Below are 24,849 nucleotides of genomic sequence, written 5' to 3'. Positions count from 1 at the left end.
TGCTCCCTAATGTATCACGCTTATTTTTCCCCAGAAAGAGGTGTGATACCTGTTTTCGTACTGGTAGTACTGGGGTTTAAACCAAGGACTTGGCACTTGCTAGATAAGTGCTCTACTTCATGAGCCATGCCATTTTAGCTCTGATTTTTTTTTCAGTTGGGGACTTGAATTCTGGGTCCAGGCATTGTCCCTGAGCTCTTTAGCTTAAGGCTACCACCCTACCTCTTGAGCCACAGAGCCACATCTGGTTTTCTAGTGTTTATTTGAATATATGAATCTCACAGACTTCCGCACCTAGTCTGGGTTTGAACCGTGTCCTTAAATCTCAGCTTCCTGAGTGGCTAGGATTACACGCATGAGGCACTGGCCTGTGCAGCTCTGATTATTTTTGAGGTAGGGTCTTGATTTCTGCCTGAACTAGCCTGGACCATGATCCTCCTGTTTATGATTCCTCTTACAGTTAGGATACCTGATGAATGCCATCATGTTGATGTTTTGCTGTTGACTTGGGGGTATGAAACAGTTCTGTGTGATCTGCTTTGGAACCCTGGCCCTATAAATTTCAGGCTCTCACTTAACTAGAATGACAGGCATAGTCCACTAAGCCCAGCTCCTGGTTAAGATGAAGTCTTATGAACGTTTTGTCTAGTCTGATATGAAACTATAGTCGTACCAATCTCACCTTCCCTCACAGTTGGGAAGACAGGCACTGGAAGCACAAAGGCCCTGTTGTAAAGCTTGTTGAATAGTACCTAGCACATAGTAAGTGACAAGGAAATCACTAATCTTATGTTTTTAGCAAATTAAAAAAAAACAGCTAGCCAGCTCTCTACAGTAGTAACAGCATGCCAGATCCTATAATGAATGTATACATAAGGTATCATAGCTCCATTCTCAAAGCACTTTCAGTCTTGGAGTTTGGTGGTATTGGAGCTACTTGCAAAGCAAAATCTGGTGAGTGAATAGGTATTTTTTTATTGGAATTCCAAATAAGTACTGAATATATTTAAGTTTTACCAAGTAAGGCACTCTTAGGTCTTATAGCTCTCCTTAACAACTCATATTTAAAAAGCATTCAAAGTATTTTTAGGGCAGAAAAAATTTCAGGGTAAATTCCTGTGTAAGAATGCAAACACAGTGAATATCAATGAGAAAATGCAAAGCATTTGTGGCAAGTTATATATTCTTTTTTCCCCCAGTCCTAGGGCTTGAACTCTGGGCCTGAGTGCTGTCCTTAGGCTTTCTCAAGACGAACACTCTATAACTTGAGCCACAGCACCACTTCCAGCTTATTCTATGTATGTAGGACCAAGGAATTGAGCCTCAGTCTTTGTGATGATACACAAGCATTCTTACCACTAGGCCAAACTTCTGCCCCCGTGATGATACACAAGCATTCTTACCACTAGGCCAAACTTCTGCCCCCATGGACAAGTTATATTTCCATGAAGAGCCCCATCCTAGCTGGTCTTTTTTTTCAAGACAGAATGAATCTCTGTCAGTGTATGACTGTAACAGGATAAACAGGTTTACAAAATTAGAATCTCTAGGAGACCCCATAGAAATGTCCTTCATCTATGATTATCCCTGCATTCAGCAAAGAATGTAAACTTATCTCTGAAAATTAGTGTGTCCCTAGGCTAATACCCCTTATTTGGGTTTGAGATTCTGGTGATAGCATTTCGGGTGTGTAAACAGCTTTGCTAAGGTTACGAACCATGGGAAAACACATTTTCATGTGCGTAGTGCATCTTTTCTCTAGCAAGTTTTAGCATTGGCATGTCTGTTGTCTTTAACTTTTGAATTCCATGAGCGCCCACTCGGAAATTCTACATTTATCCTCTTTCTAGCGCCTTCACCTACCAGAAAGACTTAGAGCAGCTATCTCTTTGGCCAGGCCCAACCTCTCCTGGCAAGCAAACCTGCCAGGTGAATCCGCCCCTCAGGGGCGTGTCAGAGGTATTTCCTGGAGCAATCTCTCAGGGTGGCTCCACTTTTCCTTTGAGCTCAAATACTTTGTTGCCTGTTGTGCAGCTGCCAGACCTGCTTCTGCTGCTGCTCAGGTAATTCATCTTTCCCTGGCACCACAATGAGTAGAGGTGGTTGATAAATGGCTTCTACACATGTGTCTGCTTGTCCATATGTCTTTTTAAAAATTGCCTTTCTCTGTTTATTCCTTAGGGAGAGCATCCGGGGAATCCTTTTCTGACCACTGAGAAGATGATGAGCTCAAGCTATTGGAATGAGACCAGCAGCAGCAGCAGCTGTGGGACCCAGCAGCTCCCAGAGGTGCTGCCATGTCAGCCTCACCATTACCACTGTTACCATCAGACAAACCAAGTCCAGCAACCTCCAGAAAAAAATGTAGTGTATGAACGGGTGAGGACCTACAGCGGGCCCATGAACAAAGTGGTGCAGGCCTTGGACCCCATCGGCTCTAGAGAAGTGCTCTCCCCACTCAAATCTGCCTCCTCCTACCAAAACTTGGTTTGGAGCGACAATTCCCAGGTACTACAAATCTATTCCAGGATAGTGAAGAAGGGAACTCTTGAACCTTATTTCTTCCCCCCTTTTTTTTCTTTGTCCCAGTACTACAGCATAATTCTGATGAAATTTGGTTATTTATATGTGTTGGACACTCCCAGATTCTCCCTCTTGACTGTATATTTTTCTCACTCACCTGTGGCTTTTTATTTTTCATTCACCACTTCCAGTGATTTTCATAATCTAACCAGTGTAAGGTAGGGCTCATTTTCTGTCGAATTTGATTGGATCTTAGTGAAGGGTCCTATCACTTCTCCCACAAAGCAATCCTTGAATATAGTAGTTTTTTTTCCTTGTACCAAATAGAATGGTACAAGGCCAATGACATATATGGAGTGACAAGCAATTATTTGTGTTCAGGTAGTAGTAGACTGTTGCAGGTAAAGTGACAGGTGCAGACATTTGGTAGAATTGTCATGTGTTTCATCTTCTAAAAATGACACCTTGATTCTTGTACAGACGAGGTGGATGGTAGGTAGAATGTTAGGAGAAGAAATGCTGAAAGGGGATATAAGACTGAGCAAGGTAAGATCTAACCAATTGTCACTATGACAGGTACACGAGAGCACTCTGATACATTGAAAATGAAGTAAATTTGTCTCTGAGGTTTTTTTAGCACAAATAATTGTAGTAATAATATTACCAATACATAAAAAGTAAAAGAACAATCCTATATAAAATGAGCAGCTTTATGTCTATTTTGATGTTCTGACTTCTTTAAATTGCATTTATATAGCTTTAAACTTTCTGGAAATTTTGTCTAAACTGAAATTATGTTTTCAAGCTATAATTTATTGTAGTATGAAGTCCTCAAAACATAATTATCGCCTATCTTATATTATTGGGAAAAAATCACAATATAAAATATAGAGCACCACTTCTGAAGTGTGTTATAAAACTATTTTAAAGTACTTTTCAAAGGTACAGATAACCCTCAAACTCCCAATGTCACAATTTTACATTTTTATTAAATACTTTAATTTCAGAGAAAGAATTTTAAAAAATATTATTCACTCTTAGTAACTTCTTGGTTGAGGGAAAATAAAAAAAAAACACTTGTTTTGAAGTTCAAGGGAAGAAAACTATGGAGATAAAAACTGTTGCTTTGTGTAAGTGATAACAATGATGCAAATGTACATTCCAATCTTCAGTATTAATATGCTAATGAACAATGAAGTAGGTGTCATTTTTGTTCCTTAGTGTCCCCAACACAACGAAGGTTAAAAACAACAATTATTGTTATCATAGGAATGCTACAGTCATCCTGATTTAGTTATACCCTCATTCAAGCATACTTGCCAGCAAAAGAAAAGCACATTTACCTTTAAAATCTGAAATCTGGCAAGTTATAAATATTTAGAGAATGATGACTAATTCTTAGAATCATGTGTTATTGTTTATTCCTTGGCTTGCTTTTTATTATTATTAAAGAATTTATTAACATTGATTTTTACATCATATTTCAAATGACATGTTAAAAATGAGTGTTCAAGAGGGGAATCTCTATATACAATCATTGCTTTTTATTCAAACTTGTTACTTTCTAGAGGAAGAGTGTTTAAGTGTTTCTGCTCTTTTGTTTTCTTTTTCTATTGTTGTAAAGGTGATATACAGAGGGGTTACAGTTAATGTAAGTCGAGAAAAACGTAAAATTGCTTGGACAATGTCATCCTTTCTCTTGTTCTCTCCCAGATTTCCCCCCATTGCCTTTCCTTTTAATAACAGCAGGATGAAGCTGGTGAAGCTATTTATAAGACTCTCCTTCTTTGACCAGATTCTTTAACAAGTGATCTTTTACAAGTAATCCTTATAACACTCTCTCTATTCTGAAACATTGCTCCTCCTAAAAAAGAGTATATAGTACCTTGGGGAAAGAAAATATGGCCTCTAAGAGGTTTGTTTCAATGAGGGCATTGTGAAGTCACAGTCATTTATGACTGGGAAGAAAGAAAAGTAATAGATGAATGTGATTGAGGGAGGTGAGACTCAAGTTATGGGTAAAGGCAAAGAACTATTTAGAATATAAAAGATTTGAGCACAAAATCTCAATGTGACTTAGATATGAAATCCTCTATAAGGAAATATACCAAGAAAGGTTTCAGAGAAGTGACACAAAGGTGAAATTAAGAACTTCGGCTTTTAGTTTCCTTTCTCCTATTTATTGGTAGAATGGAACTGTGGCACTATGTAAAGTAATGCCTAAATTTGATCTGAAGATATCTGCATACTGACAAAATGATTAAGACTTGAAGGCAGCCAGGCACATGTAAGCAGTGCATATCACGCCAAAGCTTTTTATTTGTTATATGTCTTAATGAAATCTGTCTTTAATAGGTCGTGTTTCAGATGAGTTGGTTTATAGAAGCTGTTCTAATATAACAGTTTATGACTATGACATCTTTTTAAAAAATTGAGGATTGCATTCAACTTCTGGTCATTGTGAATTCAATAAAACTTTAACTTTGTAGCATTTTGGTGTTTGGATGATATTCAGAGAGCTTATAACATTGTAAAGTAACTATTGCCAGCAGTAAAGTATGAAAACCTGAACTTGATGCCAGTCTACTCAGCTTCCTGAATCTTCATGTTAACTTATATAGTATACATTTTACAATTAAACAAGTGCTTTTCGAAGCAATTTAGTATTTTATATTTCTGCATCTTTTTGGAACATGTTTTCCCTTATCATCCTCTGGTGCACTGTGGTGGTTTTATGGATATAATAATGGTAGTTAATATTTCTCCAGATACATAATGTTGCTTTGTTTCTTGTCTGTTAAATTTTCTCAGTTATTATTTTGTCTGATTAATTGGCTGTGTCTCAGAGTAAATTAAATGTAGACATTAGTTGCTACTTACTTGTCTTATTGGATAGTAGAATTAAAATGACAAGGTTTATTCATTGGAACAAGTATAGTTAAACACAGACATAATCTAAGTTATAGATATATTTTAGAACCCAATGCAGTATGCTAAATAATTGAATAATGTTCTTCAACCTACCTAAATGAAAACAAAATCATCTTATAATTCAATCTCTAATACTTAAATAATAACCTACTGTCATTAACTCACAATGCAATACTGATTTGGAGGAGTTATGCTGACAGGAATTACTCAGTTACATTTTGTCTTTCCATTCATCTAGAATTCTGTGAAGGTCAACATAGTTTTCACAAATACCAAGAAACTCTGTTTTGAAAAAGAGAAAAAATGGTCAAAAAATATTTTTAATTCTGCTCATTCACTGAAACATGCTTAATAGCAGTCTATTTTGTAGGAAGCATGGTGGATTTCCTAGACAAATGTCATTTGCTTGTTGAGGGGGGAGCTCAGTCTGAGGACAAACAACTTACTGGGTCTGGCCTCTATGTGACCCAGGCCTCTCAAAATTGCATTTGGAAAGGTTAGTTTGTATTGCTGCTATCGGTACTGATTGAATAAATTGTTCAATATTATTTACCGAATAAGATCCTGATTTTTTTCATATGCATGTTATAGTTTGTTGTTGTTTTGAATGTGAAACTAGCCACCAAATCTAACTCTTCGGAACAGCCCAGAGGAAAATGTACATATATAAATGGCCTTTGCTCTAAATAATTGCTCGGCTGTGGTTACGTTTGTTTACATGATTATTTTCCTTCCTCTTTGGTGGTTCCAAAAATGGTGGATTGCTCCTGGACTGTGCTTAGATTTTCTAGGTTAGGGAGGGAGGGTGGCAGGGTGGAGGGGTGTGTTGCCTTGATAAATTGTTGTGCAAGGGTGTGGTCACTAAAGTGAATGATTGTTCAGGGAAGTAGGTGGCTAGAAAAAAGAATGAGGTCATAGGATAAAGGGGCTGGTAAGTTCAGTTTTGGTCACCCCTATTGTGCTTACAATTAAATGAAGCTGTAGAAATTGTGAATGCAACTAATTGCTGGGTGAAAATGCCCATGGCAATTGTGTCTTATTTGCCTGGCCTGATTTCTGTCAAAGCTACTCACAAGCTTTCTTTGTGGGTAGCAGTGGGTGGGGAGTAAAGCAAGACAAAAAGAACAAAATTTTTCTTTAACTCCCCTGGTGGAAATTTATGGTGGAGAAACTAGGAGATTTGCCCTAGTTGCTTTTAAATTCTTTTTTGTTTTTGTCCGACCTGGGCTTGAACTCAGGGACTGAGTTTTCTCAAGGCTAGCACTCTACCACTTGAGCCTCAGCACCACTTCTGGATTTTTCTATGTATGTGGCACCGAGGAATCTAACCAGGGTCTTTGTGCATGCTAGGCAAGCAATCTACCACTAGACCAAACTCCCAGATCCCCTGCTGTTAAATTCTATAGGGAAGTTAAAGACCTTTTTAAATGAATATATTGAAGACAAATATGGCTCTTTTTTCCTTCCATTTGGTGGAGGACAGTACTAGAATTTGAACTCAGGGTCTCAGACTTGGTAGACAGGTGCTCTACTACTTGAACTATACCCTCAGCAATTTTTGCCTTATTTTTAGAGTAGGAACTCCTGTTTTGCCACCTTTTCTGGAACATGATCCTCTTTTTATAATTCTGCCATAGCTAGAATGACTGGTACACATTACAATGCTCTGTTTGTACTTGTTGTCATGGGGTATGGATAACTTTTCCAATGCTGCCCTCAAACTCTGTCCCTGCCTCCTGAGTAGCTAGGATTATAGGCACAAAACACTGCCTGGGGCCTTTCATAGAGACTTCTTTTTTTTTCAATGGAGCATATATGTTTATAGTATTGAAAGACACAAAGTATGCACTGCAAAGGGACTGTATATTTTCTTTGTTTTCCACTCAAATAAAGTTCAATAATGTTTACTTCCAAGTAAAGAAGGGGAAAAAACTCAGGAATAAGGTTTTTCTAATTTTTATATTATTATTCTAAAGGTTATGTACACAGTGGTTGCAATTACATACTCGTGTAGAGTACATTTCTTTTTGAAAATGTCACCACTTCCCTCACTCTCTCCCAGTTTTTCTCTCCCATCCCCACTCACAAGTTTTTTTTAAAATTTAATTGTAGGGCTAATGTATAGAGGGGTTACAGTTACATAAGTCAGGTATTAGGTGAATTACTTCTCACACATTGATACCCCTTCCCACGTTTCTTTACCCCTACACTCCTCCCAATCATCTTGTTCCCCCCCATCTCTTCCCCATTTCAAATAAACAAATGCATATATAATATACCAGGTAAAAAAGTCAGATATAGTAACAACATGAGATTAACCATAAGGGCAAAAAAAGAGAAGAGAAATGAAATAGTACACTAAGAACAAAAATCACACAATGTAAAGCTCTTGTTTCCATATCCTAGAGATCCTTTCATTTAGTCTCATCTTATGACCTTATGTACCTAGGTTTTCTCTGCTAGGAGAATCCTAGATGTGTACTAATTATTGCAAATGATGGAAACCATGGAGCCTATGTTCCTTTGGGTCTGCTTACCTCACTTAATGATTTTTTCCAAGTCTTTCCATTTCCTTATGAATGGGATGATGTCATTCTTTCTTATGACAGCATAGAATCCCATTGTGTATAAGTACTACATCTTCTTGATCCATTTATCTACTAAGAGGCATCTGGGTTGGTTCCATATCTTAGCTATTATAAATAATGCTGCAGTGATCATCGTTGTGCTAGTGGCTTTAGTATGTCTTTGTTTCTGGACATTTGGGTAAATGCCATGGGGTGGATTGCTGGGTCACAGGAGAGCTCTATGTTTAGTCTTTTGAGGAATCACCAAATTGCTTAACAGAGTGATTGAACAAGTTTATACTCCATCATCTGTGTGGTAGCAATTGTCCTGGCTACATCCCTGCCTGCACTCTTATTTTCATTGAAGACTTTTAGGATTATTGGTGTGAGCTCTGCTTTGAAGGCCTTATACAATTCAGCTGTGAACCCGCCAGGTCCTGGGCATTTCTTGGATGGGAGGTCTCTTATTGCCATCTCTATTTCACTCACTTACAAGTTTTATAGTTTGTTTTCCACATAGTGATTAGTGAGTACCATTGCTGTGTATGTCTATCCTTTGTCTCTCCATTTCTGTGCTTCTCCTTACCCTCTCAAAGACATATAAACAGACAAACAAGACAATAAGAAAAGAAAACAAAAATAACAATGAAGAAAAGATTATTTCATTTTCATTTTTTGAATTCATCTGGATAAATATTATTCTGTATTATCTGAGGCATATATATTTTGTGCTATTGTAAGGAATGTAGTTCTTAAATGAAGGATTTGAGTTAGAAGGGAGAATAATTTCTATGGCTTTCTCTCATGACAACTGAATCACATGTTACTGTAAATGAGATTATAATTTATATACTTCTTGCAGTATAAAGTTCAGTAGAACATCGCCACAATAACTTCCAGCAAGTGTTTAACCATGCGATGAGCTTTAAAACAGTCTGACAAAATCATTTTTCATATAGTTCAGGGCCTTTATTCAATGACACTTTGCCTTGGCAAATTCTGTCAGCATAAATGTCAGATCATTTTTATTACTGCTTTAAGAAAAAATGTATAGCATAGATTGCTGCTAACTCACCATTCAGTGATTCTTTTAGTCCTTGTGATTTAAGGAACATCCATAGTGCTCATAGTTTTCCTTCTTGAAGCATTCTATTTCACAGTAATTGAAAAGTAAAGTTTGACAATTCATATTAAAGAACATGAAAGAGTTCCATGCACAAATACTCAAAGAAAACACTCTTATACCATGCATGTCATTATCCCTGCTAACCAATTCTCATTCTCCTCTGTCTATATTTGACATGAAGGTCTGGTGCTCTGTCCAGAACTATCAACAGAAGTTAAGAGCCTATTAGTATTATTTGGAGAGGTACAGATTTTCTAATCTAAAGTGTAGTCATAAACCTGGTACCAGTGGCTCATACCTGAAATCATAGTTTCTTAGGAGTCAGAAATGAAGAAGTTGTCCAGTTTTTACTGGACAAAAGTATTACTAGACCAATAGCTATAGGCACAGATATGGCATACCAGTTGTGTGGAAGATGGAAATTTTGTCCAGGCAGAAATATTTGTCAGACACGCATATCAACAAAAACAGTTATGCATTGTAACATTCACCAGTCCTTTCAGCTATAGAAGACAGTATAAAGAGGAGGACTGTGGTACAGTCTAGCCCAAATAAAATGCAGGAATCTTTGTCAAAAATAATTATGGCAGAAAGATCTACAAGTGTGGCACAATGAGAAAACTGCCTTACTTAGCAATTGCAAAGCCTTGTGTTTAAACCCAGTAACAGCTACAACAGGAAGAGCAAATAGAGCACCCACAGGAAAAAAATGCCCCCTCAAAAACTCTATGTGGTAAAATACTTTAACAATATGAGAATAACCAAGGGACAACAAAAGAGATGAGAAATAATATAGTACCTTAAGGACAACAATCACACATTATATAGCTCTTGTTTCCATATCCTGGAAGTCTTTTCATTTAGCCTCATCCTACATGGGTTTATGTATCTAGGTTTTGAGCTATTGTAATCCTCTGCTAGAAGAGTCCAAGGTTTGCACTAATTATTACAAATGAGGAAGCCATTGTGTATATACGTTTATTTATTTGAAATAGGAAAGGGAAGGGGAGAAAACAAGATGAGGGGAGGGGTGGGGGGGCATGGGGACAAAACCATGAGAAGGGGTATCAATGTGTGTGAAGTAATGCACCCTCTATCTGGCGAATATAAATGTAACCGTTCTACTAATTACAATTAAAAAAAATAAAACCGGATACCAACCCCCCCAAAAAAAACCTCTATGTGAATGTCTCAGAGTGCTACAGATAAATGTTCAATAATGTTGTGAACTTTGCCAGAACAGAATTATGAAGCAGTCTATTTATAGTGCCTAATAATGTGTACTTGAGGTTTAAATTCTTGGGTTAATTTCTTGATGCAAATACAAGTTTACTATATTTGTCTATTTGCTACATCTATAAAATGAGGTTGCAAGGAAACCTAACATAGGATTATTGTTACAGTTGAATGTGATTATGTATGGTTGAAAAGACTTAGAACATGCTTAGTGTTAAGTATTGTATAACATTGTAAACAATTTATCTTCTCAGGACCTCAAATTTCTCATTTGTGTGGAGGAAAAATAATGCATTCCTTCAGAACCATATAGAGTTTATTCACTGAGCTAAGCTGTGAATTGTCCAGAATAATGTCTGACATAGAGTAAATACTCAATAATTTTTCTTCTTCATTTTTGTAGTTGATTTCTAAAAGTACAGCCAATAATAACCCCTTCCTACACAAGCAAGATAATGAACTAAATGAACACACTGTTAAATAAGTGCTCTTTTGACACTGGAAACATTAGATAAGCTTACATGCTTAAAAAGCTTATTAGGGCTCTACTAGCTAGGAAAGACTAAGAAGGAAAAGCATTAAAGTAATTTTCCCAAATGTGCAGCAGATGATCAAAAGCTCGAAACAGCAGGAATGTATTTATAATGTTTACTGGCATAAATATCCTTTAGAAAAAGTAATTTAGAAGTTCTCCAAATTTTTTGATAGTTTTTAAATTTGAACCTATATATGTGAGAAGAGTTCTGATTTTTTTTGCCAGTCTTGTTTGAACTCAGGGCTCAAGGCTAGAGCTCTACCACTTCAGCCACAGAGCCACTTCCGGTTTTTTTCTATGTAGGTGATACTGAGGACTCGAACGCAGGTCTTTGTGCATTCTAGGCAAGCACTCTGCCACCAGGCCAAACTCCAGGCCCCGGAATTTTTTTTTATGTCAGGCATGGGACTTGAACTCAGGGCTTATGCACTGATCCTGAGGAAGTTGAGTGTTTGGTTGTATTTTTTGTTTGTTTTGCTCTATACTAGTGTTCTACCACTTGAGTCACAGCTCTACTTCTGACTTGTTTTGATGGTTAATTGGAGATGAGAGTTTCCCAAGAGCTGGGAGCATAGCCTAGTGGTAGAGTGCTTGCCTTGCATGCACGAAGCCCTGGGCTTAATTCCCTGGTACCACATATACAGAAAAATCTGGAAGTGGTGATAACCTTGAGAAAACTCAAGGACATTGCCAAGGCCCTGAGTTCAAGCCACAGGACTGGCACAAAAACAAAACAAAACAATCTCCCAGACATTCCTACCTGGGCTCACTTAGAACTGTGATCCTCAGATCTGAGTTGCTTGAATCACTAGGAGGATTGGGGTTCTAAGTCAGCCAGTGATGGAAAGTTCATGAGACTCATCTCCAGTTTCCATCACAAAGAGAGAAGTGTAGCAGTAGCACCAGTGGTAAAGCATAACCTTGAGTAAAAAACTCAGGGACAGTGCTCAGGCCCTGAGTTTAATCCCTAAGGCTGTCACAAACAAGGAAAGTATAAATGACTATTTTACCAGAAGAATTAAACTCTATCTTTACAAAGAGTACCCAGTGGAAAACTTAGGTGTCACATGAGCTTTTTTAATTCATTTTTTATTTTTTTTTGCCAAAGACCACTCTTTCATAGAAAAAAAATTGATTAGAAACAAGATGAAGATAAGGACTCATTTTCTTTCCTTAATCTGAATGTATCTTCCTGTATTCCATACAGATTACTGTTGCTCTGGAGCAAACTCAGAAGTGTGCCTCCATCCCCACACGCAACTTTTGTTCATTCCATTCCAGGCTCTGTATATACCTACCTCTATCTCCCAGCCTGGTTGGACTCGTATCCATCCCTCAAATTATATCCTGAATTTTGTCGGTTTTGCCAACCTTGACTCTTCTCACCGTCTTCTCCACCTCCATTTTAGATGTGGTCTCATTTGAAAGCCAATATTTGCACTTTATGTTGTTTAATCATTGGATGACACGGCTATCTAATATAGCCTAATATGGTCATTCTACCTCACCGTCCTGGACTTTCATACTCCTTAAAGTTTGAGACTTATTGAACTTATGATCCAAAGACAAATCCAAATAAATATATTTTTTTAGGAAAGAGAATAGAACCAGGAATTGCATGTACTTTTCCTTCCCTCTCTTCTTTCTTCTTCCCTCTACTTCTGATTTTCTCTCAATTACATTCCTGTGATTTTTTATGGTTTCCTAAACTGGCTGTCATCAGTAGCTTTACACTCCCATGTTCTCTCTTTGAACTGAAAAGGGAAAGACACCGATTACCTTTTTCAAAAACTGAACAACACATGGAATGAACATGAGGAAGCTATTACTGAGTCAATTAGTTTTCTATTCTAGTTCTTGAGCCTTGTTTAACATCTGGATTTGACGTGTTCATATTTGGTTTGTACTGTATTTTTCCCAACAAAAAAATATTTATCATAACTTAAGGTGGCAATATTTTAAAGATCTAGTTCTTCTGATTGGTCATCATTTTCCCCTGGGTTCTTGTGATACTTTCTTTAATCAAATTATCTTGAAGCAACTGGTTAGTTAGCTTATAGATATCATCCCACCATTCTCCTATCAATGAAATTCTGCCTAGGTGCAGTGCTTTTATTTAATTTCATTCAGTTACTTTGTAATGGTTGGACATACCAGGTACAATTCCAGAGGTTCTCTCATAATCATTACTACCACCACATTTCCTTTCTAAGGAAATGAAGACTGTTTCAAGCATTTACCAACTTGTCTTTTAATACAAACTTCAGCATAAATATATATGTATGTATATATATACAGATAGATAGATAGATATATAGATAGATAGATTTCAGATAAAACTTATCATTAAGATCATCACAAATGTAATGCCACCTAAGAATATCTCCTTTAGAGGAATTAGGCAAATTCTCTACAGATGGCTTATCACTGCCCATAAAACCTTCAGTGTCCTTAAATTTCTTAGTTTGACTTTCAGCACCTCCATGCTCTCTGTCCTATGGCTCTTACTTTACCGAAACTCTTCTACTCATGTCCTGTTTCAGCCAAAATGAAGGCTCTACACATAGCGCTTAAGTTTTGATAATTCTAAAGTTGATCTTATACCTGAAGTGCTGCATCCCTCCATTCCAGATATGCTGGAATTACACCATATTCTCACAGCCTTCCTCATTCCCAGCCTGGTGAGCAAATTTCTGTTTGTCCCGGGTTAAAATGATCTTTTAGTTCTCAAAACTGCTTGAAGCAATTCTGTAGTTACTCAAAACTTGTTTTTCATGCTTTTGTTTTTCTACTAGATTTTGACTTTGAGGACAGATTATATTTTATCCACTCTTTTGATATACTTATAGTATTATGTAGCAACTAGAAAACAAAATATGATTTAGCTTCAAAACAAGTACAACTGATTCAGTAAAAATACTATTAGGCATTACATACATTAGTTTATTTACTTAATAGAGCTTTAAGATTTAAGTAGCAAAAACATTATTATAACCAGTGTGCAATTCTACACTGTACAAATAAAGACAATATGCATTAAGTATCATCTATTATACAAATTTTAAAAAAAACCTTAACGCTCAGGACTGGGGATGTGTCTGAATCCAAGCCCCAATACTGGCAAAAGAAAAAAAAAACCCAATGCTCAAAATAGCTCAATTTGCTAAGTTAAATGCTTGTACTAAATTCAGAAGTCAGCTCCTACTATTTCCCTTATATTGAGTGTCTCTATTAATTAACTTTAGTTGCTAACATGTTTTCATTTTAAACAGGTTTATATTTTAATTTCTGTAAAACATTTGATGACTCTCCTCAGTATATTTTTCCCATCCTGCAAAGCCTGGAAAATATATTAGAGACAAAAATAGTGTTCATTTTGATTTTCAAAGTCTTTCATTAAGTAATCCCAGAATTCAGTTAAGGTTTCCTTTCTGCCTAGAGGGGAATACTTCTTTAGTTTTTGATTTTCTTTTTTTCCTCCACTGCACTGGGCCATACCAAAACCTTTTGAAGATGGTAAGTAACTGAGAAATTTGGGCCATTTGCACTTCAACTGATTTAGTTCTGGAAAAAAACCCAGCTATTTAACAGTTGGAAATAAGATACATTTTTGTGAATAGTGAATTCCCTAGGGGGAAGCAGAGTATCCTAGCTCTGATTTAGTATGTGCTAAGTTATGGGCAATTATCTCAAGTGATGTCATAAAATTATCTTTAAAAAGCAGACTGATTTTAGTCCAATCCGATCTTCAAATTTGTAATTCCATATGTATTTCATAAAAAGTAAATGGGAAAGAAGAGGGAGAGTGCTGTTATAACTTTGCCAAAGTTGAAAATCATGACTTGAGGCAGCATAGGAGAAAGAAACCTGGATTTTATACCAGACAGGAGCCCTCAGAGCTATAAACAAAATTCCTCAACAGAATTCTATGTAAAGCAAGTTATCTACAAGGTAATGTTTATGTAGTTTCTGGTACTGGGCCACATGATGAATGACTAAATAAAATGCTATATATTTTCTCAGAAAAATTAGTGTCTTCCTAAAAAATTTAAGGACTTAGGTAAAACGAGCATTAAATACAACTTCAATGTTTTCTTGAGCAAAGTGATCTGTGCTTTTGCAAATATATAATGGGTTATATAAATAACTTCTGTTGGATTTATAGAAGTTTAAATTATTTAATCAGGGCTTTTCTCTACACAGATGATTCCCTTATTTTCAAATATCCAAAATTGCTTTTGCCAGAGAAAGACAAAATGCTGGTCTCCTATTATAAAAACTCATCAAACCTAACCATATAATTAAGTTCCACAAAACTCAGAAAATATAATAATGCAACCTGTACACGAGACACAGTATTGTGATTAAGATCATGAATTCTGGAGTTAGAATTCCAGCACCTACTATTAGCCCTGTGATCTTCATTTAGTTAATTATCTTGACTTTGTCTGACATTACTCAGGTGTATAATAGAGTTATAATGTTACCTTCCTCATGAGGTTGTTCTGAGTGCTGAACAAGATAATTTATGTAGCAGGTTTGGCATAGAAAATTGTCTGTGTGTGTATGTGGCTTGAACTCAGGGGTCTGGGAGCTCTCCCTAAGCTTTTGTGGTTAAGGCTAGTGCTCTACCACTTGAGCCACAGCTATACTTCTGGCTTATTGATGGTTAATTGGAGATAAGAGTCTCATAGGCTGTCCTACCTAGGCTAACTTCAAACGATGGTCCTCAGATCTCAGCCTCCAGAGTAGTTCAGATTATAGGCATGAACCATTGAGGTTTTTCGGGGTGGGGGGACATGGGGCTTTAACTCCTCTTCAAATCAAGGCTACCACCCTACCCCTGGGCCTAGGTGTTGTCCCTGAGCTCTTCAGCCCAAGGCTACCCCCTACCCTTGAGCCAAGCCCCACTTCCCATGTTTTAGGGGTTTATTGGAGATTCAATTCTCAGGTTCTATTGTGCCTGGGTTGGCTTTGAATCTTGATCCTCAGATCTCAGCCTCCTGAGTAGCTAGGATTACAGGCATGAGCCACTGCTCCCAGTTGGTTTAGAAGATTCTTACTGTCAGGTTATTATCATTGTCATCATCAGAGGAAAGCAAAATGAAAAGGATTGTCTATCTAAATGGAAAAATAAGAAATATTTTCCTTTATTCACAGTATGTCAGAAATAGAACAAACTTTAGAATCCACACGTCTCTCTGTGTCACATGAGGAAACCGAAGCTCATGGAGATATGAGTCTAATTGTATACAACTGAATAGAAGTATAACTGGGAGTAAAGTCCAAGGTTCTTGACTTCCTAGGAATCCTTTTGCTATATCCTGATAGCAACACCACTAAGTCATGACTTAAATTATTCAATTACCAGCAATGTGAGGCTGAGCTACAGAGATCAGTGAGAAAAAAAAGGCCACTTTTCATCGAATTGAATTATTTCAAACTGAAGAATTTATGTAACGCATACACAGATGAGTGACATTAAAACTTAACCACTGCTATAAAATACTATGAGAAAGATTTGGATTCTAAAGTATTTAAACAAATGTCCATTTATTTATTCACAAATACATTTTATACTTCCCATGATACAACAAATGACTGTTGGCAGGATGAACTTGCTGAAGTCCTCTCTAGAACTAGATGTCACTGAAAGTAACTTCTGTCAGCATTCAACTTGGGCATTCAACCATCATCTTACCTAATTCTAGGGGACATGGGGCTTTATTTTAGCACTTGTTCTGAAATTACATTTAGATGAATTTCACCATTTATAATCCCCATAAATTCATACTACTGTAATTTAAATTCATGCTATTCAACACTATGTGCCCTTATCTGTTTGGCTCATTAAGCTACCATCTTAATGTTTTATTTTTTGAAGCTATTCCATGTGTCCTCTGTTTCCATAAGGGTTATTTGGGAAAACCCTTTGGGGTTTTTTTCATATATTTTTTATTATAATTAATAGAAGGATTACATTATATTCACCAAATAGAAGGTGCATTACATCACAAATATTGATACCCTTTCTCATGTCTTTGTCCCCATTTCCCTCCCCCCACCAAAACCTTTTGTTTGTTTAGATGATTAAATACTAATAATGCAGTCTCGAGTAGAGTCCAAAATAAACAAATATGGAGTTAATGTACCAGATTTCCAAATATTAAAACATCAAAGGATCTGTTATTTTAGTACCATCCTAGTCTTGGTTCAACTACACTAATTTGCCCTTTAAATATGTCTGATCACAATGAATAAACTTTGCCTATGATGGCCCTAATAAGTGTGTTAATGTACAGTCTCTGTGTGATTATACTGGGGAGTTTATTTGGATTAATAAATAAAAGGTTATAAAATTTTATAAATTTTGTAAATTCCTATCATAAAAGCTACTCCTCTCGTTGGCTAGTAAAGTTCACCATGATTCATTTGCAGTGGCAATCAGATTTGAATTGGTTAAATGGAGGAGAGAGGTACAATGTGTATCACATTTTTAGGTGCCACCCATGTGTACAAGTATCCTCTCAGAATGATATTAATACCATCCCTATCCAAAAACAGGTAAATTAATCGTAACTTTGAGCCATGATCACTTTCATGCATTGCTCATACATGGATAATTGTCGTATTCCTTTGGGAAATCAATTGGACAGCAGCTGTTAAAATGAATAACACACATAATCTATGCCTCAGCAATCCTTTGACTTTGTGAAATTTTAGAGAATCACTTATATTGCACAAGAAAGCTCAGGGCATCACGGTGAAAACATAGAAGGTATTGAAACCTTGATGGGTAGGGAAATGAGTAAGCTAACTATCAAACAAACATTATGGAACACTATTAAGTTAAAATAATGAATTAAGACATATTTAGTATTTAATACGAGAGATACTGTTCACTTTGGTTTGTGGAATCACAAAAACAACAAATACTACTGCTTTTTGTATGCACATATTCATAAAAATACAATAAAATGGTCAATTCTGGGTTAATGATGTGAATGAAGAGACGGTACTTAAGAATGTATACAGATAAAGCATCCCTTTCTTTTCTTATGTGTACTGTGTGCTGACCCATTGCACCACAGGAGCTCTACCCCTTTTCTTTTCTGTCTCCCTGAATCTGCTCCTCTTGGATAACTGGCCACACCCGCCAGTAATTACTTTCCTAAATAGAAGAATATGTATTGTTTAATCTATAGCCTGTAATTCTCTGTGTTTAAGTGATTTTCCTTGTCTCTCAGGCCTGAATCTGGGAACATATTCGGAGACTCTAAATCTCCATTATTGCTGTTGATGTAAGGGACTAGGGCTAGGTGTGGGGGAAGACACAATGTAACAAATCGAGTAACAGCAAAAAATGATTTAAAAAGACTTGACATAAGTGCATATGAAGAACCCGTGGTAGGATCCATCTGTAATCTAATAACACTCTGGAGTACAAGGCAGAATGATCACAAGTGCAAGGCCAGCCTGTAATGCATAGTAAAAGACTGTTTCAAAATGAAAAAAAAATTTGAAGAAACAGAGCCTGATGGCATATATCTGTAATCTCAACTAATCAGAAAGCAAAATTTTGTTAGGATGATGCTTTGAGGTCAGTCTAGGCAAGAAGTTTATAATACAACAAATAAGTGTTGCATAGTGGGCCTCATTATAATCCTAGCTATGTGGGGTTCATACATAGAAGATTGTGATCTAAGGCTAGCCTGAAGAAAAAAAGCAACATCCTATCTGAAAACTGTCAGGGGTGGGGTGGGGTGGTGAGGGGTATGGCTCAAGAAGTACAGCACCTGTACTACTAGTGTCATGTCTTGAACTATAGCCCCAGAGACACAAAAAAGGAAGACTATAAAAGGAATAAGAGAAGAAAAGAAGGCGGGATGGAAGGAAGGAAGGGAGGAAGGAAGGAAGGAAGGAAGGGAGGAAGGAAGGAAGGGAGGGAGGAAGGAAGAAAAGGAGGGAGGAAGGAAGAAAAGGAGGGAGGAAGGAACTACACATACATTGTAGTTAGATTGTGTGGATGCAACTTAATCTTTTTCCTTATTAATATGTGATTTCAACTTTTAATGTTTCCCTTGTTAGGAAGAACATTTTTCTTCCTGTGAGAAAATATCCTGGCCTCACATCGTTAAGTTCTAAATTACAGTAAGATATGCAAACACTGAATAACTTATCAACCCTGCACACTCCAGTTGAAGATGCAGCTTAGTGTTAGAAGACCTGTGTTTCATCCCTAGCACCACCACAAAACAAAAGCAAAACAAAACTTTTCAAATTAGTAATGTAGCATTTATGATGTGAGGGGAAATATGAGCAATATCAGTATGATCAGTAGAGTTCATTTTAACAGATTATTGAAATCATATTTTTTTCACTTTTATAGATCAGGGGTTTCTCGTCAGTCCTGGGGCTTGAACTCAGGACCTAGTTGCTGTCCCTGAGCTCTTTTGTTCAAGGCTGTAGCATTCTACCACTTTGAGCCACAGTGCCAGTTCTGGTTTATGAGTGGTTAATTGGAGATAAAAGTCTCATGGGGACTTTTTTTGCCCAGGCTGGCTTGGAACCATGATTCCTAGGTCTAGAGTAGCTTAGGATTACAGGCCTGAGCCACCAGCATTGGGCTTATTGATCTGTTTTATTCTAGCTTACTCATTGAAATTAAACTAGAGTTAGATAAGACAAACCTCATAGTTGACTCAGCTTAAAGTAATTCAAGGGCAACAGTCTTAGTCATTTTCAAAGGTGGTTTCCTGTACAGGCTTGATAACTTTTAATGCTTTTGCTTGGTAAAAATTGTACAAAGTGAAATGTATATAGTAGAGTTGGAATGTATATTACTGAGTCCTAAGCCACCAGTGAAAAGATTACAAGCTAACAGCACAATAGGCTGGGAGTTTGGCTTAGTGGTAGAGTGCTTGCCGAGCATGCATGAAGACCCGGGTTTGATTCCATGGTACCACATACATAGAAAAAAGCCGGAAGTGGTGCTGTGGCTCAAGTGGTAGTCTTGAGAAAGCCCAAGGACAGTGCCAAGGCCCTGAGTTCAAGCCCCAAGAACTGGCAGAAAGAAAGAAAGAAAGAAAGAAAGAAAGAAAGAAAGAAAGAAAGAAAGAAAGAAAGAAAGAAAGAAAGAAAGAAAGAAAGAAAGAGAGAAAGAAAGAAAGAAAGAAAGAAAGAAAACTATTGATGCCAAATTGCAAAATCGCTCCAAAGCTGATAAAGTTAGTCAGCCATGATGTGTTCTTCAGAGAGATTGGCATCTTTCAAAATGTCCTATGTTGCCAAGCACTGGTGGCTTATGCTGTAATCCTAGCTACTCAGGAGCCTGAAACCTGAGGATCACAATTCAGAGCCAGTCCAGGCAGACAAATCAGAGAGACTCTTTTCTCTGCTTTACCAGCAAAAAGCTGAAAATGGAGCTGTAGCTCAAAGTGGTAAAGTGATGGCCTTGAATAAAATAGCCAGGTAAGGGCACAAGGCCTTTGAGTACAAACCCCACTACTGAGATTCTCTCTCTCTCTCTCTCTCTCTCTCTCTCTCTCTCTCTCTCTCTCTCTCTCTCTCTCTCTCTTTCTCTCTCTCTCTCTCTCTCTTTCTCTCTCTTTCTCTCTCTCTCTCTGTCTCTCTCTCTGTCTCTCTCTCTCTCAAACACACACATACACAATGACTGTGTAATACTTTTATTATTTACTAAGATTATTATTAAAATAAAGTAATACCTCAGGATCTGAGGATCAAAGGATGCTGGCTCAATAACAATTTCTAAATCCTTTGTTTCTCTATAGGAACTCCATTCTCCAACTCTGAAAATATCTACTTGTGCCCCAAGCACTCTACATATTACCCACAATGCTGACCAGGTAAAGGAACATATGGATTAAATTAGATTTGTTTTTATGAAACTCTTATTTATATATGTAAGCAATCTAGGTCTTCATAAGTCTTTAAATATTCACAAAATGTCAGAACCCTGAAACATATGAGCAGAGTCTCATGTATCAACTCAGCTCAACAAAGGACTATGAAACAAGTATATATACATATATATATGTCAGATTTCCCAGATTCATTGCTTTACTAGATCTGAATGTTTTTAGTTCAAGTAGTTTAATTTTAGCTCTGAACCTCCAAGTGAGTATAGATATTTAGCCTCCAGAGTAGCTAGGATTACAGGCGTGAGCCACCGTGCCTAGCTTTCCCTCAATTTTTATGACTAAATAATCCCACTGTTATCCTCTCTTTGCTTGTGTCAGTCCTAGATCTTACACTCAGGGCCTGGGTGCTATTCCTGAGTTTTGTTGCTAAAAGCTAGTACTCTACCACTTGAGACACAGCTCCAATTCCTGTTTTTGTTTAATTGGAGGTAATAGTCTCCTGGACTTTCATGCCCAGGCTGGCTTTGAACCACAATCCTCAGATTACAACCTCCTAACTAGAGAGGATTAAAGTCTTGAGCCACTGGTGCCAGGCATGTCTTTTTTTTGCCAGTCGTGGGGCTTGAGCTCAGGGCCTGAACACTGTCCTTAGGCTTTCTCAAGGCTAGGACCCTACCACTTGAGCCACAGCACCACTTTTGGCTTTTTCTATGTATGTGGTACTGAGGAATAGAATGCAGGTCTTTGTGCATGCTAGGCAAGCACTCTACAACTAGGCCAAACTCCTGGCCCATGTCTTATTTTTTCTCACCTAAGCATTATGTCCAAATCATATACACATATATATAATATTAATAAGTATGTTTAGATAGTTTCTTATTTCAAAATGTAAATTCTAACTAAACAAAGTATAAGACGCATGGTTCGTGGTTATGTAAGAGGAGAGTACAGGAGTGTGAAATTTAGAAGAGGAGAAGGAAGAAAGCGCTATTTTGAGAAAATAGTCACACCCAGATGAGGTCCCATATATGGGATGGAAAGTAATGGGTAAAACTGGTTTCTACAACTTGAGTATAGTAAGGGAAATATGACAGAATGACTTTGATTATCAAAGAGAAATTTTCCTACTGCTTTCCCATTTGAGCTACACTAGAGCAAATAAAAACATGCATTCACCGAAGCAAATGTTTATTGAGTTGCCAAATTTGTGTCAATATTAGACATAGAAAAATAAGTCTAGGTCAGTATTCTTAAAAAGCACACAGACCAGAACAGTATTTATAACTTAAGAAACCAAACTATAGAATGGTGAAAGAAATGGAGTCTTGTAGGGCCATCTGGGTAGAATTGCCTCAGAAAAAATAAGTACACATACCTCACAGTTCACTCTGCTCAAATCCAGCTAGACAATTTGCATCAACTGGGCTGTTTTTCATAATGAAAGGCTTTCAGTTGGGTTCACTGTGTTTTACTTCTGGCAATAAAAATATGTGTTTATTGTAGAACTATAAAAGAATATCAAGAATTAACCAAAATCACTCACAAATCTCTCCCGCACCCAAAGATACTACTAATACCATTTTGTTGTTTTCCTTTATTCATACACACATCTAAGATCACACCAGATTTACAGTTTTATTTTCTCCCTTAACTTTATGTATTATGAACTGTATTCATATAAAATTATATTATTCAAGATTCAAGATAATTTTTAGTATAGGAGCTTGGTCTACCACTCCTGGGCATTTATCCACAGGATGTACATCTTTTATATAATTTATATACCTGAACAGCTGTATTTATAGTAACACTTTTCATCAAAGCTAAAATATTGAAGCAGCTTATGTTCCCCTCAACTGATGAATGGATAAAGGATAGGTAGTATACATATCTATGGAGTATTATTCAGCCATAAAAAAGAATAATACAAATGTAAAAACAACAAAAGATATACATGCACATGGTAATCAATGACGTGAGCCAGTGCTATAGGCTGCTACCCTGGGATAGTAGCAGAGATATAGCTTTCCCTTTCAAAGACACTAGCTGGACAAAGGAAAAGCTAGAGCTATGTAAGCCCATAGTCTGGCACTGTATCCACTGCATACTGTCCTTGGAGAACACCAAGTAATTGCCCATCACTGTTGCTATAGTGACAACATGCAGCTAACTGCCATCCTTGCCATGTAGAGTGGGAGTGATTCAGTATGCATCGGGGATCCATTGTTTCTAAGAAAAGCAAAGGAAGAAAGAGACTCAAGCTCTAAATATTATTGGCAGTTTTGATATAGAACTTGTATAATACAAATGTAACTGAAGCTTAATCATGTTCTGTGATCCTGTTAAATTACTCCTGAGAGATTTCAGAAACAGACTTAGGAAGATGGAAGAGAGAGGGAATTTTGCAATGCCTACTGTAAACCTAATGCTATTAGTCTTAGAGCTCCTTGCTAGAATCTCAAATTCCAAAATTCAGAGTAGGAATAGGGATATAAATAGAGTTTTTTAGAGGAAAATTTTAGGCCTAGACAAATAAGCTACAAAATGTAAGACATTTTAGCATAATGGTATGGTTTTAGTAAAGTGCCCCCAAACTGGAAATTCTTTTCATATTCTAGTAGGTTAAGAAGAGTACAAAAAGTTCACCTTAGACATAAAACATGGAATAGCACTTTCAAAGAAAAAAGGAAAATTAATATAGTCCTTTGTTTATTTGTTTTGTCTATCTTTCTCATCTATTTTTTTGTGTTCTGATCCTGGGGTTTAAACTCTGGACGTTTTCCTGAGCTTTTGTGTTCACTGATAGTATTCTAAGACTTGAGCCATAGCTTCACTTCTGTTTTTTTGTGGTTAATTGGAGATAAAGTCCCATGGACTTTTCTACCCAGGCTGCTTTTAAACTTATCCTTAGGTCTCAGCCTCTGGAGGATTGCAGACACAAGCTACCGATATGTAGGTTATTTGATTTATTTTAATATTATTCTAACATTTTTCCTCAACAAATATATTTCTAGTAAATAAATACAAAGAGGGGTGAAGTATTACAATCCTAATGATTTTATGTTTTAAGAAAAACTAAAATTACCTTATTTTTCTTTTTTTTCCCTGCCAGTTCTGGGCTTGAACTCAGGTCATGAGCCCTGTCCTTGGGCTTTCCTCATGGCTATGTGCTTTACCATTTGAGCCATATAAATGTGGTACTGAGGGATCAAACCTCAGTCTTCATGGATGTGAGGCAAGCACTATACCACTAGGCCAAACTCCTGGCTATAAAATTACCTTATTTTTATAATTTTGTGTTGTATGACTGGATCTTGTGTGCCACGCAATTGCTGGATGGTTCTATCACGGAACATAAGGACAATAAAGTGTTGGTTCACATGCATTATTTTACTTGCAAAATACAAAACAAAGAGAATGTAAAATCATAGCAAAATGTAAAAATCATCAATAAAAACAATTATCAATAAAATCATAATAAAATGTAGGAAAAGAAAGTATGGGGCTGGGAGTTTGGCCTAGTATTGTAGTGCTTGCCTAGCATACACGAAGACCCAGGTTCAATTTCTCATTACCACATACACAGAAAAAAAGCCGGAAGTGGTGCCGAGGCTCAAGTGGAAGAGCACCAGCCTTAAGAAAGTCCAAGGACAGTGCTCAGTCTCTGAGTTCAAGCCCAGGACTGGCCAAAAATAAAAAAGGTTTGGTGACAGTATATCACAAAATGACTATAACACAAGTTCTTACCAGTGTTGAGCATACAACACCTTCTCATAGTATTGTTGTCCAAGACAAATTTATTAAATTGTAAGATCATGTAACGTCATTCATGAAATGAGTTTAAAACTTTTTCACAGAAAATTGTTTCTTGTCATTATTAATGAATCCCAGTCACTAAATAACTATAATTTTATGTACCTTTTAAAATCTTTTCTTCACAGGAACTCCATTCTCCAACAATGAAAGTCTCTACATATCCACAGACTACTATTAGAAGATATATAGTACAAAATCCTGAACAGGTAAGATCTCACACAAACTTCCCAACAG

At 36.8% G+C, this 24,849-nt stretch overlaps 1 protein-coding gene across 1 annotated transcript in view; it reads left to right on the top strand.

The window, feature by feature from the left end:
• The first annotated feature begins 2,220 nt into the window (after positions 1–2,220).
• Pof1b (POF1B actin binding protein) overlaps positions 2,221–24,849 on the top strand; it is an 84,685-nt gene continuing 62,056 nt past the window's right edge. The window contains exons 1-3 of the mRNA XM_090327133.1: positions 2,221–2,508; positions 20,710–20,784; positions 24,741–24,821. Of these exons, the coding sequence (XP_090183259.1) occupies positions 2,221–2,508; positions 20,710–20,784; positions 24,741–24,821 (444 nt within the window). The remainder of the gene's footprint in view (positions 2,509–20,709; positions 20,785–24,740; positions 24,822–24,849) is intronic.

This window comes from Megascapheus bottae, chromosome X (assembly GCF_031878675.1).
Source record: "Megascapheus bottae isolate mThoBot1 chromosome X, mThoBot2.hap1, whole genome shotgun sequence".
Classification (NCBI taxonomy): domain Eukaryota; kingdom Metazoa; phylum Chordata; class Mammalia; order Rodentia; family Geomyidae; genus Megascapheus; species Megascapheus bottae.
This window is presented reverse-complemented; position numbering and strand designations above follow the sequence as displayed.